Source organism: Thalassophryne amazonica, chromosome 8 (genome assembly GCF_902500255.1).
Source record: "Thalassophryne amazonica chromosome 8, fThaAma1.1, whole genome shotgun sequence".
NCBI lineage: Eukaryota > Metazoa > Chordata > Actinopteri > Batrachoidiformes > Batrachoididae > Thalassophryne > Thalassophryne amazonica.
Genome location: NC_047110.1, coordinates 106,407,391 through 106,420,877, shown reverse-complemented (window position 1 = coordinate 106,420,877; position 13,487 = coordinate 106,407,391). Strand labels below are relative to the sequence as shown.

The 13,487-nt window shown below is 42.0% G+C and overlaps 1 protein-coding gene across 1 annotated transcript in view; it reads right to left on the bottom strand.

Moving 5' to 3' along the window:
* The window catches only part of LOC117516253 (polypeptide N-acetylgalactosaminyltransferase 18-like), a 483,867-nt gene that overhangs the window by 64,701 nt on the left and 405,679 nt on the right, over positions 1-13,487 (bottom strand). Inside the window, exon 9 of the mRNA XM_034177182.1 lies at positions 9,580-9,675. Coding sequence (XP_034033073.1) covers positions 9,580-9,675 — 96 coding nt within the window. The remainder of the gene's footprint in view (positions 1-9,579; positions 9,676-13,487) is intronic.

Sequence of the window (13,487 nt, the reverse complement as noted above, 5' to 3'; positions counted from 1 at the left end):
AGCCAGAGGTGTGACAAAGTTGCTGTTAAATCACTCTCAAGTCTCAAGTCTCAAGCTTGCAAACAACTGGTGGTCATTATGACTTGAGACTTGACGTGGGATTCATGACTTGAGAGTAACTTGATGGGGACTTCATCCCACCTCTGGAACAAGCACATCATTTTCGGAGATTCATACAGTTTTGACATACTCTGCACCAGACTCTCTCTCTCTCTCTCTCTCTCGCTCGCTCGCTCTCTCGTTGTGTTCAGTGATTAAACGACACCAGAGTGCAGTTCTGCTGACTTCTTAATTAATTTCTCAGCTGCATAAATGCTTTTTATGACTTATTTTTTTATGGGCTGTTTGCACGCTGCAGTGCGTCTTGTGCCAAAGGAGAGCAAATGGTCCAACGACATTTCATTCCATCTCTTAATAGTAGGACAACACAACTGTATCTGATCCTGCTAACTCCTTATTTAATGTGTTGATTTATTCATTAATCTGTGCTGTGTCATGGACGCGGTGACCGGCACAGCTGAGCGGTGCAGCATGAACTTGATGTCATGATTTTAGAGATTGTAGATCTGTAATATCTGTGACCAGATTGATGCAGAAACTGTGTGTAACAATAACACAGATGTTAATGTTTGATCTCTGCTGTAGCCAGGTTGGCAGTTTTCCATAAATGTAATCATACGCACTATCGTAACCACAGGGCTTAGTGGTGGCAGCACGGTGCTGTGGGGACGCTTCTCTTCTGTCGGGAGAGGAGGGGATTGTTTGAGCAGAGGATGAATTAAGTGCAACCAAAAACAAGGAAATCTCACAACAGCCGATGCACAGTAATCTGCAAGAAACCAGTGATTTAGTTTGTTTTGCAGCAAAACAATCAACTCTGAGCACAAAATCAAGCCTACCGAGGAACGGATTCCAAACAGCAATAATGATGCTGTGAAGTCCACATTTTAATACAAAATGAAATCTGTGGCTCGACATAAAAAACATTCATAGAGAACGCAACCCACAGACTGAGCAACATGCAAAAAAATGGGGGATGAGACCTGATCCCAATCCAGTTCAGTCCAGCACTTAAAAAAAAAAAACAGCAGAGGGGGTGGTGGTATGGTCTTTTTTGCAATTTCCTGTTCAAACACGAGAAGAAGCATTTTGGACTAACTGCAAGCGTGCGAGGGAGGCATGTCTAAGACCAACGTCATGTGCACTGCAGTAGTCAAAACAAGTTGTGACAAAACCATGAAGAAGATACTCCAAAATCTTAAACAGTAAAATCAGTGTAACCTTGGATAAAAGCGTCAGCTGGTAAAACTAATATTTAACAGCAGAATTGATCTGTTTATCCAGTTTGAAATTATTTTCAGGCTTTCAACCATGGTTGGTAACTGATGCACAAAAATGACAGAACTATATGTTTGTCTGCGATATGTAATATTTAAGATTTTATCACAAAAGGATGCCCGTAATTGGACAATTTCGTAAACAACCAAAACATGTAGGTCAGGTCACAGGGGGTTCAAAAACATCTACAACATTCCTTATCTAGTTTACCTGGGTAAAGCTTGGCAATTCTGGCCTCACTATAGTGAATTCTATGTTGTAGTTTGAAATGTATGAAACTGATTTTGGTACAGCTAGAGGAGGAATTGACAGCATGCAGGGCTTTTGTCCAAAAGTCATCTGACCGGGCAGTCTACAGCTCACCCTCCCAGCTGGCCCTTATTTTATTAATGACTGTTTCAGATCCTCTCCAGGAACCATCACCTTATCGTGGTGGAGAGGTTTGTGTGCCAGTATGAACTCGAGAGCTGTGTTGTCTGGAGCCTTTGTGCTCCTGGTAGGGTCTCCCATGGCAAATTAGTCTCAGGCGAGAGGCCAGACTAAGGATGGTTCATAAGACACCATGACAAAATGAGGCAGAGGAAATGTGACCCGGCCCAGGGCCCCTATCTGGAGCCAGGCCTGGTTGTAGGGCCTGTCAGCGAGTGGCTGGTGGCTGGGCTTACCACGGAGCCCAGCTGGGCACAGCCCGAAAATGCAACGTGGACCTTCCATGTCCACCCTGTGGGCTCACCACCCGCAGGGGCAACCGCTGGTGTCGGGTGTGCTGTCCCATGGTGGCAGTAAAATTTGAGTGCCTTGGCGGACCAGACCCGGGGGGCAGGGGCTAGCTCTGGGGTGTGGAATGTCACTTCGTTGTGAGGAAAGGAGCCAGAGCTTGTGCGGGAGGTGGAGCGATACCAGTTAGACTCTGACTGTTGTTTGTGCGTATGCACCGAACAGCAGTTTGGAGTATTCGGCCTTCTTAGAGTCCCTGAATGGAGTTCTGTATGGGGCTCCGATAGGGGACTCCATTGTTCTACTGGGGGACTTCAATGCACATGTGGGCAATGACAGAGACACCTGGAGAGGCGTGACTGGGAGGAACGGCCTCCCCCATCTAAACCTGAATGGTCATTTGTTATTGGACTTCTGTGGTAGTCACGGACTGTCCATAACGAACACCATGTTTGAACATAAGGATGCTCAAAAGTGTACATGGTACCAGAGCACCCTAGGCCGAAGATGGATGATCAATTTTGTGATCATATCATCTGATTTGAGGCCGCATGTTCTGGACACTCGGGTGAAGAGAGGGGCAGAGCTGTCAACTGATCACCATCTGGTGGTGAGTTGGAACAGAGGATGGGGGAAGACTTTGGACAGACCCGGGAAGCCCAAACAGGTAGTCCGGGTGAACTGGGAACGTCTGGCAGGGCTTTTCTAGCATCCCTGTAGAGGTTGGGGGCATTGAACCAGAATGGGCAATGTTCAAATCTTCCGTTACTGAAGCTGTAGTGGGGAGCTGTGGCCTGAAGGTCTTAGGTGCCTCAAGGGGCGGCAACCCTCGAACACCGTGGTGGACACCGGTGGTCAGGGAAGCCATCTGACTGAAGAAGGAGTCCTTCTGCAATATGTTATATTGGAGGACTCCAGAGGCAGTTGCAAGGTACCAACAGGCCCGAAGGGCAGCGGCCTTGGCAGTGGGGGAGGCAAAGCAGTGGGTGTGGAAGGAGTTCATAGCAACCATGGAGAAGGACTTTCAGTCAGCACCAAGGTGAGGCACCTCAGGAGGGGAAAATGGGGAACCACCCAAGCAGTCTACAGTAAGGATGGACTCTGTTGACCTCAACTGAGGATGTAATCTGCCACTGGAAGGAACACTTTGAGGCACTTCTGCATCGGACCGGAGTGCCCTCTATAGTAGAGGCAGAGCTGGAAGCTGATGAAGGCTTTTCATCAATTTCCCTGGTGGAAGCGACTGAGGTGGTCAAACAACTCTGCAGTGGCAAGGCCCCGGGGGTTGATGAGATCCATTCAGAAATGCAAAAGGCTCTGGGTGTGGAGGGATTGTCTTGGATGAGACATCTCTTCAACATTGCGTTGAGGTCTGGGACAGTGTCTAAGGAGTAGCAAACTGGGGTGGTGGCCTCCATATTTAAAAAGGGGGATCACAGAGTGTGTGCCAACTACAAGGGTATCACACTACTCAGCCTCCCTGGTAAAGTCTACTCCAGGGTGCTGGAAAGGAGGGTTCAGCCGATAGTTGAACCTCTGATTGAAAAGGAACAATGTGGGTTCCATCCTGGTCATGGAACAACCGACCAGCTCTTCACTCTCACAAGGATCCTGGAGGGTGCTTGGGAGTATGCCCAACCACTCCACATGTGTTTTGTGGACATGGAGAAGGTGTATGATCGGTACACCGGGAGATACTGTGGGAGGTGCTGCGGGAGTATGGAGTGAGGGGGTCCCTTCTCAGGGCCATCCAATGTCTGTGCTCACAACGCGAGAGCTGTGTTCAGGTGCTCGGCAGTAAGTCAGACTTGTTTCCGGTGGGGGTTGGCCTCCGCCAGGGCTGTGCCTTGTCACCAATCCTGTTTGTGATATTCATGGTACAGGATATTGAGGCGTAGTCAGGGGGAGGAGGGTTTCCAGTTTGGTGGGCTCAGGGTCTCATCACTGCTTTTTGCAGATGATGTGGCTTCATCGGCCGGTGACCTCCAACATTCACTGGATCGGTTTGCAGCCGAGTGTGAAGTGACTGGGATGAGGATCACCACCTCTAGTCAAGTCCGACCCCCTTTGTAAAACCATACAAACCACAGACAACTTCACACATTTAAAACATTTATTTAACTCAGGCAGGAGTTAAATAACAGGACATATTACAGCAAGCAATTTGATGATGATGACGTTCCCTGAGGAATTCTTATATGACGTTCACATAATTTGGTATAGTTGTGGGAATTTAAGAATGAATTTCGTCCTAATCAACAGGGAATTTACCTTGGTATTTATTAACGGGAGATATTGTTAATGACGGGGGATAGAGTTAAATAAAGCCACTCTGTTTTTATCTGACACCGTAGCCCGGTCTTACTTGGATGCACTGTGCAGCTGGTCTCCGTGAGGTCAGGTGCTGGGAGCCATCTGGTTTTCAGTCGATGATCCGTCCGTCGCCACAGCTGCTTCAGGGACCTTGACAAAGAGACTCTGCCGGCCACCACGCCCGGTTTCATTGGTTACCGGGAACGTTTTCTGTTGTTAGGCTGTGACTTGTGGCGGCAGTTCAAATCGCTGCAAGACTCGGCTGACCTGGATGTTTTTATCTCTGCAGTGCTTGTAGTCTGGGATCGTCAGAATAAAGGTTTGGCTTTATTCTCTATTCGCCAAAAATCAACAATTCGTCTTTTGTTGTTGTCTTTGAAAGCCAGGTCAAATCAAAAATTTGATACAAAAATAGTCGACTTTGTAAGAAAAATGTTCGGGAGATGAATTTGGATTTCAAGAAGAAAAAGATTTTAATTTGAAAAATCGCAAAATGAAGTTAAATGAGCCTGCGTGTTTAACTTGACAAAAGTGGAGAAAAAGTTATTTGTAGAAAAATCAAAAAGTAATTTCTAGCTTTGCAAGAAATGAGCTTAGAAAGCATGTGGAGGCAGACAAAGGGTCATAAAACGTTTGGGTGGCTAAGGCCACATCTCGAGACCCAAGAGAAAGAAGAGGCAAGAGCAAGTGTAAGAGAAGAGGGAAGAGTAAGAGAGCGATTCCCTGGGGGTGCATGCTTTTAAAGGGTTAAAAGCTCCACCCCCAAGAATTCTGGGTACTGTAGTTTTTCTCTGCGTTTCTTTGTCTAGTTTTATAATAAATCAGTATCGGCCTCCTTAAATTCCCGCTTAGAAACCAAGCAAGTACTGTATTGCAAAACTCTAATAAACACAATTTTGTTAGAGCTATCACACACGATTATATATGAAAAAGCACATTGGATAATCCTTCTACAATCTATGATCAGAGCAAAAAGGCACACGACATATATAAATTCCACGTGTGGGATTAAATGATCACAGGTTATTTCTTTTCTTTCTTTTCTTCTTTTTTCTGTTACAACAACAAAATACACTTTTTAAATGTGGTTACAATTTTAGAATACTGTACAAGGTTTACATCCCCTTCCCCAATTTGTCCAAAAGGGGTCACTCTTGGTTCACGGACTAGAAGGGACTGGGTTTTGGATTTCATCATAAAACATGAAATCCGTTAATCTTGCACTGATTTTAACCAGACAAACTGCAGTGTGATTTCCAAGTTGAGGGCAGTTCATCTGTGGTATGACCTTACTGGAATCATGCTGTAAAGACATAGTTTTTAGACTTTGGGAAAAGTAGGTCTTTCTGGAGTCTGTGTTTTTGGAGGAAAACCATCTAGTTTTGGTGATCTGATAAGAACTCAACTCCTCAGTAAGGAATGCACTTTGGGGGAGTCTTAAATCCTGGTAGGGGGCAGTTTTATGACACCTGGACATCCTGTTTTATGGTCAGGAAAGCCTCCTTTTGACAATTCGATATATCCCAGATCTTTGGGATATATTGGGTTTCTCTGAAGACAGACTTCATGACTTTTGCTTAATGCAAACTTAGGAGGTTGTTGAGGAAGACCCAGGACTAGGTGGAGAGATTATATCTCCACACTGGCTTGGGAATGCCTCGGGATCCCCCAGTCAGATGTGGTCAATGTGTAAAGGGAGCGGGAAGTCTGGGGTCCCCTGCTGGAGCTGTTGCTCAGGATCTCGGATAAGCAGTTGAAGATGAGTGATGAGAGTGTTTCAGATGGTGAAGAAAAAAATGTTCTAAAAGGAAAAAAGAAATGTGTCCCTGAGATAAAGGCTCAGCTGTAAGGATTAAGTCTACACCAGATGGGGGTGAGATTTGAGGAAATAAAGATGAGTGAATCCTCAAAGAGTCACGTAGGTGAAAATATCTGAGGAAATCAGAACTATTCAGATGAAGCTGAGCACGCAATTGCCCAAAACTATGAACTAACTCATCCACATGCATCTTGTTCAAATAGTGTTTCCTGCTTTTCTCAAAGGACTTCAACTGATGGTCAATTTTAGCTGGCAAATGTAAATAGTTGTTACAAATAGGAGTGGTCTGAGGGAGAGTGAGCCAGCCAAGGTGGCACCTAATTTGCACCCAGATTTTCAAAGTGCTGATTACAGTCGGACTGGATATGAAATGTGATGGGGAGAAAGGAAGACTGCTACAGGCCAGGGCCTAGAGTGAAGACGGGGACCAGGACATGGCCTTAATCTGACACCAATCGCTCTGATCTGAGGTGAACCTATTATTATTATTATTTCATCAAAATGCAATCCAGTACGATCAAATGTTGTGAAACAGTAATACATAAAAATGTCAGGACATACAGATATTAAGGTGCAGAGCAACCTAGTGGTTTTTCCCATCTCATATTTTTGTCTTTCACCCAAGGAAATTAATAAATAAATAATGAAGGTGAGGCAGATAAAAATGTACTAATGCAACTCAATTTCTTTAGCAGCACCTGCTGAGTTTGCTGTCTCCAGGAAACGGTCTAGACAGGACAGACAGACACTGAGAAATGCCAACACAGCCGTTCCACCAGCTGCTTCAGAATTTCTGACCATGACCTAGATAGAAAGTTGGATGCTTGGAGCGTCAAAGTGCTGGTCAAAGCTATTAACTTTTTTGACAATGTTGCCACCACGCCCCTCAGAAATCTCTCCTGGATGTCTGTTTCGGCGGCACAGCGGTCTCTTCGGATTATTCCAGGCTTTCTATGGCATCGCAGACACAGCGCACATAGTATTATGTGGAGTTTAAATCTGTCAAGCCACGGAACATTTTAAAGCAGTGAAAAGTGGAAATATAGAGTCGCACGCTTTCTTTCAGAGTCTACATTAAAAGCCTTTACTGCTCCTTTGAACTAAAAGGCCATAATAAATCTGCAGAGGGCTGATGGAGTTGTTGATCAGCCTCAGTGATTCAAATATTCGTTTCACACATTTGGGCTGCAGAGGCTAAAAGCTTTCACTTTGAAACCTAATCGCTAACGTCAAAGCACCTCTAACAAGGAAGTTGCGTTTTCTCTCAGATATGGGTAAAAAAAAGCAGGATTACTAAACAAATGAAAGAATAAATCAATCATTCAATAAATAAAAATAAAAAACCTCTTTCAATTATCATAAAATTTTATGTAAAGTTTGGAACTGACTTGGAATAGAATGATAATATTTTGAAGAGGATCTCCATAAAAATGGGTAATTTTAAAAAATATATATTTTGTCTAACAAAAGCCTTTTTGATGTTAATATTTAACTGTTCAAATACTAAAGTGCAGTCACAATTGCCTCAAAATACTACAACTGCTACTATTCAAATGAAAGGCATCAGGTTCTGATACACAACCTTCATATTCTACACACTACAATATAAATGTACAAATAAATATACACCTGTCTGTAATGGTGTTTTTACTGTGTATGACTTCATCGTGCATCTTCTGTGTGACTTCATTATAATGTCACTATACCAGTCAATTACAAATACATTGATACATCAAGGCTTCTTGGTTGAGATATACATATAAAAAAAGTATTTTAGACCATGTTTTCCTTGACTTTGACTTTTGGTCATACTATTCCAAAATAGCTCTAGATACCTATCCAAGCAATATTCCCACCAGGTTTGACCCATCTACACATCTTGGTTTTTGAGATATAAAAACTCAACAAAAGCATTTTCTTTTGGGGGTGGGGAAGTGTTCTTAGTCTTTGACCAAACTACTCCAAAATCTAATCACCTCTAGATATCTGTTAGGACTTTACCTTTCTTCTGTTTGTTTTGTGAGTCTTAGCCCCCCGGGTCTTAGGGAGGTGGTGGTGTAATAGTTTGCATGTTGGACTAGGTTGCCGGTTATCTGGGCTCACTTCCTGATTGCAGCCAAGCTCCCATCTTGCACTTTGAACAGGTGTGCTGGGGAGGAGGAGAGACACGTGACCTGGGCCCTATTGGAAATATGCTGCTAATAAGTGATTTTGTTTGTTACCCACGTTAAATAAGAACCTCTTCTCTTCTTTGAGGCTAGACATGGCTGACCTGCTTGCCTCTCACACCTTTAAGTCAATCATCTACTCAAGTGCGGTTTAAAAGACCGACTCGTTCATCCACTCCTCACTAATTTGTTGACATAGCTCCTGTGCTGGCCATACCCAGCCTAGCCACCTGTCTTGCCAACACCAAGCCTTGAGACACACTGACTCTCCGCACATGACCGAAACACTTTGGACTGTTTGGACAGATTCCTACCTTTTGGACTGTGACCCTTCTCTTTTGGTAAATAAAATCACTTATTTCACCTAGTCACTGTGTGGGTGTCTGCATTTTGGATCCAAATTATACATCTGCCTAAAAATATCTAACCAAGTGATATTCTCATTAAGTTTGATGACAAGTCATCCAGCATTTGTGAGTCATCTTGTCCACCACACACCACACACACCACACACACACACACACACACACACACACACACACACACACACACACACACACACACACACACACACACACACACACACACACACACACACACACACACACACACACACACACACACACACCAGTGAAAACTACCCTGCTATCAAAGCTTCACCAACATGCAGGGTAATAAAAGCCCAAGTGCTCTTGACTTTGCTCCACAATAAAATTATTTCATGGTGATGGCACCGGTAGGCCTTTATTGTCCTCAACAATGTAGCAGCAAAGAATACACCAGTACACAATATACAATATGAGCACGGCGCTTTACAATATTACTTATTGTCAAATGATTTAAGATTGCATCATCTGTCAATAATTGTTTTATACACATAGTGTTCATTTTAGGAAGACTATAGTGAAAATACAATGACCAAACATGGGCTTAGTAAAGACTGTATTTGAATAAGGGGAGTTATTTTTGAACACCTCATGTCTGATGCAAATGTAGTACAATTGTTAAAGTATTAAGCACTCTGACATCATCGATCTGCCAGCTTGTCTTTTGTTCTCACAGGACATATGTGATGTTGCTTCTATAGTCACCGTCTTCCGTTCCATGATTTCACCTCTAAGAGGATATGAAGTTTTGTAAAAGTCTTCTGGTGATGACGTCTCCAAAGACCTTTTTGTGTGATTGGTTGTCGAGGAGGAAAGAAACTAATAAGAAGCCACTGACCTGAGGTGTCATTCCGTGGCAGAGATACATGATGGGAATGTTGTCCGTGTCTGGTCCCTGGTCCAAACACAGGTCATCTTTTAGACTATTCTTCAACTGGAAAAATGAGGGGGGGGGAGAGAGATGGGGGAGAGAGAGGAACTAAAATAAAAGTCATACATACATTCGTGGTCAGCATGTCAACACTCCTGGGCCCATATGCATGAAGCATCTCAAAGTCCTCTCAAAGAGCTCCTAACTTAGCCTAAAATTTCCTGGCAAGGAATCTTAGCCTAAGAGTGAGCCGGCAGGTGTCTGAGAGTGAGTCTGAGCAAGAAGGGGACAGAAACTCCTATCTTAGTGAGGAGACGGGGTTGACCCCATTGCTACGTGGTCCTGTAAGAGCTGTGATTGGTTGTCATGGAAAGTGAAGGGGAAATAAAATAAAAAAAAAAGTACTCTGTGCTCCTACATATGAATGAACAGTAAAATCAACTGATCATATAACTGCATTAAGAAATGCGTAATCGTGAAAATAATTTGATGTCATGATGATGACACTCAACAAAATTAAAGTGGAGTGATCGCCGAGCCAGTCACTAAACCTGGAAATTCTTGTGCTGCAATGCATTATGGGAGTTCTGGGTTTTGGGGTTTTAAATGGTGCTATTGTGGTTTATGCTAGTTTAAAAATGTTGTTAGTGTTGTTGATTTATTGTGTTTTTGTACTTCAGTTGGTTTAGTGAGTTAAGTGTCACCATGTTGTCACCATAAGTGAAAAGTGGATCATGTTTGATGCCGCCCTGTGTTGTTTTATCTGAAAAACAAGAACGCCTCCTAATGGCAGGGGGCCAAAAGACAAAAGCTCTCACTTGTCTTTCATTATTTCTCGCAACTCACCACAAAATGAATTGTTACACAGCTTGAAGATGTTTGACCATATATCATTCACATGCCGATTATCTACATATTAAAAGTGTGCGTGGGTGGGTCCATTGTTGTCCATTTAAAAATCAAATGACAAAATAGAAGTAATAAATAAAATATGAATAATACTGATAATAATAAAAATAATAATATTAATGTGTGAATATGATAACAACAAGCTAACCAATTTATAAATACATTAAGACAGTAAATTTATATAAAATAATTACGTCGATCAAGCAGGTTACTGACGCACTGTCATCCTACATATGGAGAATATCTCTGCTTCCTCTCTGTCTTTTCCATAAGCTTGTCTGCTTAAGACACTCTTAAAAGTCCTCCTCACTACTCTTACCAGTTTGACACCTTAGGAGCTCTCTTATGGTCTAAAGTGCTTTGCGGACAACTTTCATCTTACCAAGGGAAAATTCTAAGAAATGTCTAAGAATTCGAAAAATTTTAAGATTTTTCTTAGAATAATGTCACTAGGAGCTAGGAACGTTTTAGCCTTAGGCTGCTTCATGCATACAGCCCCGATTTTTAAACACACATTTTACAACTTGTACAGAAATGTAAATTAACCAATTTTGAATAATGATAATATTTAAATAAACGTGGAAAGTTATTTAAGAGCAACAAAAATACTTTTATCTGGTTAAAAAAAATTGACATAAATGATTTTCATGATGATTTTAAGGGAAACCATCACTTTTACCAATAGTTTTCTTTCCATAAGTCAGCCGATGGATACATGAACATTTCCAAGTGAATGAATATATTTTGGAACTCATTTCTTTCAATCTTTAAGAAACTGTGTGGTAAATCTCCTGAAGTAGGCAATTCTCAAACCCTGAATATCTGTGCAAGAAAGAGTTTGGTGAGGGAAGTGTAACAAAATTACGTGTCTCGCAACGGGGGACCAAAATAAATATGTAATTAATATTTGCTAAGCCTCACACGGAGGCACCAAAATAAATATGTGGCGAAATTCTAAATCGTCTCACACGTGGGCACAAGAAATAATGTAGTGAATTTACAGGTCCTTCACACGGGCGCACCAAAAATACATGTAACAAAATTAAATTATTTGGAATGAATGGCACCTCACACCGAGGCACCAATTTAATGTAGTGAAAGTATTGTTAAACTCCCAAATTGAATTAGATTGGCCTAGACCTCATTTAATGGGTCACCAAAATAATTAACAATTTTAGGGTTTAATAATTATTATTTAATTAGAATAAAACTAATCCTCAGGGCACCACCTATTTATAGCATAGGTACTTTAATTTAAACAACCATTAATGAATCAGTCTCAATTTAATTGATCAGTCGGGTCTGAAAGTCTGAATTCTATGATACGACTGACCAAAGGTTTCATTCTGAACACCAAATGAACCACAGCAGAAATATTTACAATTTATTTATAATTATACAAGAAATTAACCATTTACTGACATTTTTGTGGACAGTGATTAAATAAGTTCATTTATAGACACACTTTGCTTACTCTTGAGACGTTGAGAAAAGGAGAGATAAAGGGGTCGCCACAGCAGATCAATCGTTTCCATCTCACCCTGTCCTCTGTATCTTCCTCTGTCACACCAACCACCTGCATGTCCTCTCTCAGCACATCCATGAACCTCCTCTTTGGTCTCCCTCTTCTCCTTCTGCCTGGTGGCTCCATCCTCAGCATCCTTCTCCCTATATACCCTGGGTCCCTCCTCTGCACATGTCCAAACCATCTCAATCTCGCCTCTCTGACTTTGTCTCCGTGTGTGTATATATATATATATATATATATATATATATATATATATATATATATATATATATATATATATATGTGTGTGTGTGTGTGTGTGTGTGTGTGTGTGTGTGTGTGTGTGTGTGTAATTTCACAGGAACTTTATGTGTTCAGAAGGGCAGACAAAAATGATTCAACTATTTAAACACATTAACTATTTTAGTATACTATTTGTTCTAAGACACTCGAATGGATACCCATTATTAATAGTCACTTAAACACATCCTTTGGCTAAACAGGATACTTCACCATCAACATACTGATAACGCAGAAACATTACACTTAAACACACATCAGTTACATAGAACACATATCAATAAAACGGAATGATTACGAGGTCTATTAGAAAAGTATCCGACCTTATTATTTTTTTCAAAAACCATATGGATTTGAATAACATGTGATTGCGTCAAACAAGCTTGAACCCTTGTGCGCATGCGTGAGTTTTTCCACTCCTGTCGGTTGCGTCATTCGCAAGGAATTGTGAAAAGATGTGGACATCAGCACTTTTTCGGCACATTGAGACAGACGTGCGGAGGAATTCTGAAAAAATTCTGATGGAAAAAAAGCCCAAATCATTCCGCCATTTCCTGACAATGAAAATCCGCTGAGGGGGTGGACCACTCCTCACTCAAAGCCTGCTCACAGGCGAATGACGCAACCGACAGGCGTGGAAAAACTCACGCATGCGCACGAGGGTTCAAGCTTGTCTGACGCAATCACACGTGATTCAAATCCATATGGTTTTTGAAAAAATAATAAGGTCGTATACTTTTCTAATAGACCTCGTATATGCAAAGCATTTTGTTTGCTTAATCAGTACAAACAACATTAGAAGTTTTATATATGAATAAAAGAATACTGATGCTTAGACCTAAAGGTAATAGCTGGTTGTCAGGGCCCAAAGGTTTATGACCAGGTCTTATCGTGGAAGGGATCTTCCTGCAGTCTTGAGAGGTTCTGGCCTTGGCGTGAGGCCATAAAAGATCAGCTCTTCGGGCCTGGGGATGTTCCGATTTTTACGTGAAGCCATTATAATGTCAAGTAATTCATAGTGACCGAAATTTAATGGATAAAGCAAGCAAGAGCTCCTTTGAAGAACTCCAGATGGACTTAGGAATTTCTCAACTGAGAGTGAAAACACAGTCTCTGTCTTCAGTTCAAAACTCAGGTTTTTGTTGAGACAGCATTAATG